Here is a 3,808-nt window from a genome sequence, read left to right on the forward strand (position 1 = left end):
TGTAACTAGGAAGCTATAAGAAAGAGTTACCGAGAAATCCCATGAAAGTGTGAGTTTTCTTTCATCTTACTATTGGACTTTTAGGGATTATATTCCTTTATTTATGTAAGTCATTCTTCTTCTAGGCAACAAATGGAGACTTTTATTTTTCATATTGTGAGGTATAAGAAAGAAGGTCATGCCCTAGAGTTTAGACTCTTGATTACATAGGAATTTGTATTTTATATGAAATATATGAACTTTGGGATCTCAAAGCTTCTTAAATATATGAGAGTCAAAACTTGTAATGCCAAATTATCACAAAATGATTTTTTCTATTTAATTGAGAAAGGGACTTCTTGTGGATTTGCAACATATATTATATATTCAACAAGAATATTGTGGATATGATGGTGGATGAGGTGAAGGAATAACATAAAGTTCCACTAGTTATCATTACCCTCGTAAGTATTATGTCAATTAGTTCTTTTACTTTTTAAAAGTTTTACTCATTTGTAATAATGTGCCATTTTGCTTTCAAAATGAATGTTATCTATATCATGAGTATATTGAAAATGTGCTTTTATGTCTTTCCAGTGGCGGAACCAGGATCCACTGGTAGGGGGGGCTAAGGCAAAATGAAAAAAAAAAAAATCACAGTTAACCAATAATATAAGTTTTGATTAAAATAACCATAATTTGAAAACATACACCATAAAAAAACATAAAACAGTTATCTAGGGACACTTGAAATAGAACCGACACCAGTTCTAGTGTTGAACACGCGAGGCATGCGATTAAGAGGAGGTAACTGCATTCGACGAGTTTGCATTTTCTGAAAACGTTGTAGAATTGTTTCATTATCAATATTTCCAAAAACCTCCCGCTCAATATAGACAACTAGACTATCGTTCATCCATTCATCTCCCATTTTGTTCCGAAAGTCAGTTTTCACAATATTCATTGCCGAAAACACCCTCTCAACACTAGCTGTCGCAACTGGCAAAACCAATGCTAACTCAAGAAGGCGATAAACAAGCGGGAAAATAAAACATTTTTCTGTCTCAACCATCTTCCTAGCAAAATCTCCCAAGTCCCTAATATTTGTAAAATCTTCATCATGCTGCACATCGTAAATGAAGGTGGCAAGTTGATCCTCAAGCATCATGCATTCAGTCATTGAAAAATCTTCGGGATTAAGCTCTGCAAGGCGAAGTAGCTTCTGGATGTTAAATTTGGAGAACGAGTCCCTTGGATCATGGTATGACATGAGAAGAAGTAACTCTGTGCTAGCTTCTGGAAAATGGTTTTGTATTTCTTGTGCAATCAAATCAATAACCTAATATTGCAATGATAATAAAATTAGAAATAATACTAAAAGAAAATATCAATGGTTTTTATAAAAGCATAATAAATATAAAATAATAATAACCTCGCAGAAAGTCTCCACACGGTAATGGTGAAAATGAGTAATGACTTGCCCCTCTCGCCTAGAACGGCCACAAATTCTCATATTATGATCCATATTAGGTACTGGGATCAAGTTGTTTTCACAAAAAGAGCTAACCTCCTCCATAAATTCCTCCCATCTAGTCTCCCTTAAGCCTTGAAGCCGAGCTTTCACAGCCTCAATCAAACGCATGGCTTGAACAATATTCTGATCCTTTTGTTGTAAGGCAAGTGATAATTCATTTGTTATCCTTAACAAATGGCTCATCAAATACATTATGAATATAAACTGATAATTCTCCATTTTTTCAATTAAACTTGCCGCGATACCTCTATTATCATTAGAAGCACCATCATCATGCACATTTTGGAGTACCTCTAACACTGAAGTCCACATAGAGATTAGTCGAAGAATTGTAGTGTAATGTGATCCCCAACGAGTATCCCCTGGTCGTGCTAAGCTGGATTCTTGGTTTTTTCCTCTGCCACTGACTATCTCTTCTTTCTCTAACTGCTCAACCAACCTATCATGATGATGTTGCCGAAGTTGGTCTTTCCTTTTGCACGATGCTCGGGTCACATTAACAATCATAGTAACATATTGAAAAAAATCACTCACAATCCTATTATCTTTAGCAATAACAACAATCACTAATTGAAGTTGGTGAGCAAAACAATGGACATATCTTGCATATAGATTTTCTTTTAGGATAAGTGCCTTCAAACCATTGAATTCACCTCGCATATTGGATGCTCCATCATATCCTTGCCCTCTTAGTCTTGAAAGAGACAACTTATGTTTAGAAAATAAACAATCAACAGCATTCTTCAAAGAAATGGCAGAAGTGTCAGGCACATGAACCATAGCAAGGAATCGCTCTATCACATATCCATCTTTATTTACATATCGTAGAATAACTCCCATTTGCTCTTTCACTGAGATATCCCGAGCTTCATCAATCAAAAGGGAAAAATAATTATCCCCAATATCATCAACAATAACACGTGTAATCTCCGCTGCACAAGCATTTGCTAACTCCTTCTGAACCTTTGGTGAAGTCATTTGATTATTTCCAGTGGCGTTTTGATTAACAGTCCTCCAAACTTCTTCATTTCGTAGGCTATACCACTCAAGCAACTCAAGAAAATTACCCTTGTTCAATGAGCTCGAGGACTCGTCATGTCCACGGAAAGCTAGGCCTTGCTTCAAAAGAAAACGTGTCACATCCAAAATCGCAGTTAAACGAATACGGTATGCAACCTCCATCTCATGTGAATGTGCTGCTAATTGGTGCGATACACTCTGCCTTTGATTTTGGAAGCTTTGAAATTGTACTCTAGCATCGTTATGTGCACTGTTCACAGCACCAACATGTTCTATAAATTTTTCTAATGCTTTTTTCCAATTATTGAACCCCGTCTTGGTGAATGCATCTTCTCCTATTTGACTTACTCTGTTTGGCTTGAAAAGATAACACCAAAAACAAAACACTGCATCTTTGGTCACACTATACTCCAACCATGGATGTTGTTTAAACCAAGCATCCCGAAAGCTCCTCCTTTGTTTGCCATACTCTTTCTGTGGAAAATTGTGCCCAGCTGGTTGACAAGGGCCTCTAGTCAAATATTTCCTTCTAACTTGATCTCTAATCCTGATATCAAAATCTTCAATCGGCTTTCGCAGTCCCGGGTCACTAATAATGTCATCTAGATCAAAATTAGCATGAGCATTCTTCTCACTTGATTCAGAGCCTAATGGTGCTTTGCAAGCATTAGATGACTCTCCACTTCGTGGTCGTTTAATTAAAAATTTATCCATATTCTGCAATACGCAATTGACAATCCCAAATTTATCAAAGTGTTGGATGAGTCATCAAGACTATTTATTTTAGTACATTGGCAATATTGCTAATCAAATCATTAATCAATATTAAAGAACAACTCAAGCTCAACATTTATACATTTTATTATTTTCATTAGCAGTTGAAGCATTGTGTCTAGTTGTGTGTAAAGCTTAGATTTAATTGGTACATGAATTAGTTGTTTAGTTATTCACATGTTAGTTATTCTTCACTAATCACTATGTTGTTCCCACTGAATACATAAGCATATTTACATAAACTCATTCACAATTTTGCAAGTGAAAGGAGCTTTGCATCACTGGTTGCTTATCAAACAATTTTGCAAGTCAAAGAAGTTTTGCATCAACTAGAAGTCTAGAACAAGTAATGATAATGAAGAGCAAGTATTTATTTAATTTGCTAGTTAATCTCCTTGAAATAATCAAAAGTAGATGACTAGATGGTATAAGCTTACCTTGAATAAACCAAAGATAAGCAATTAAACAAGAGTTGGATTTTCTTAACAATTGGAACTTGCT

At 35.4% G+C, this 3,808-nt stretch overlaps 1 protein-coding gene across 1 annotated transcript; it reads right to left on the reverse strand.

Moving 5' to 3' along the window:
* Positions 1–712: 712 nt before the first annotated feature.
* Positions 713–3,247, reverse strand: LOC120267319 (zinc finger MYM-type protein 1-like). Its single transcript, XM_039274976.1, has 2 exons — positions 1,547–3,247; positions 713–1,318 (listed from the first exon to the last, which is right to left on the reverse strand). Exons 1-2 carry the CDS (start codon positions 3,245–3,247, stop codon positions 713–715), a joined length of 2,307 nt encoding a protein of 768 aa, XP_039130910.1.
* Between the last annotated feature and the right edge of the window lie 561 nt (positions 3,248–3,808).

Source organism: Dioscorea cayenensis, chromosome 8, assembly GCF_009730915.1.
Source record: "Dioscorea cayenensis subsp. rotundata cultivar TDr96_F1 chromosome 8, TDr96_F1_v2_PseudoChromosome.rev07_lg8_w22 25.fasta, whole genome shotgun sequence".
Lineage (NCBI taxonomy): Eukaryota > Viridiplantae > Streptophyta > Magnoliopsida > Dioscoreales > Dioscoreaceae > Dioscorea > Dioscorea cayenensis.

Coding starts and splice junctions, on each gene's coding strand:
- LOC120267319 (XM_039274976.1), bottom strand. CDS start 3,247: ATGGATAAATTTTTAATTAAACGACCACGAAGTGGAGAGTCATCTAAT. Junction 1,319..1,546: donor GGGAGGAATTTATGGAGGAG/GTTAGCTCTTTT, acceptor TTGCAATATTAG/GTTATTGATTTGATTGCACA.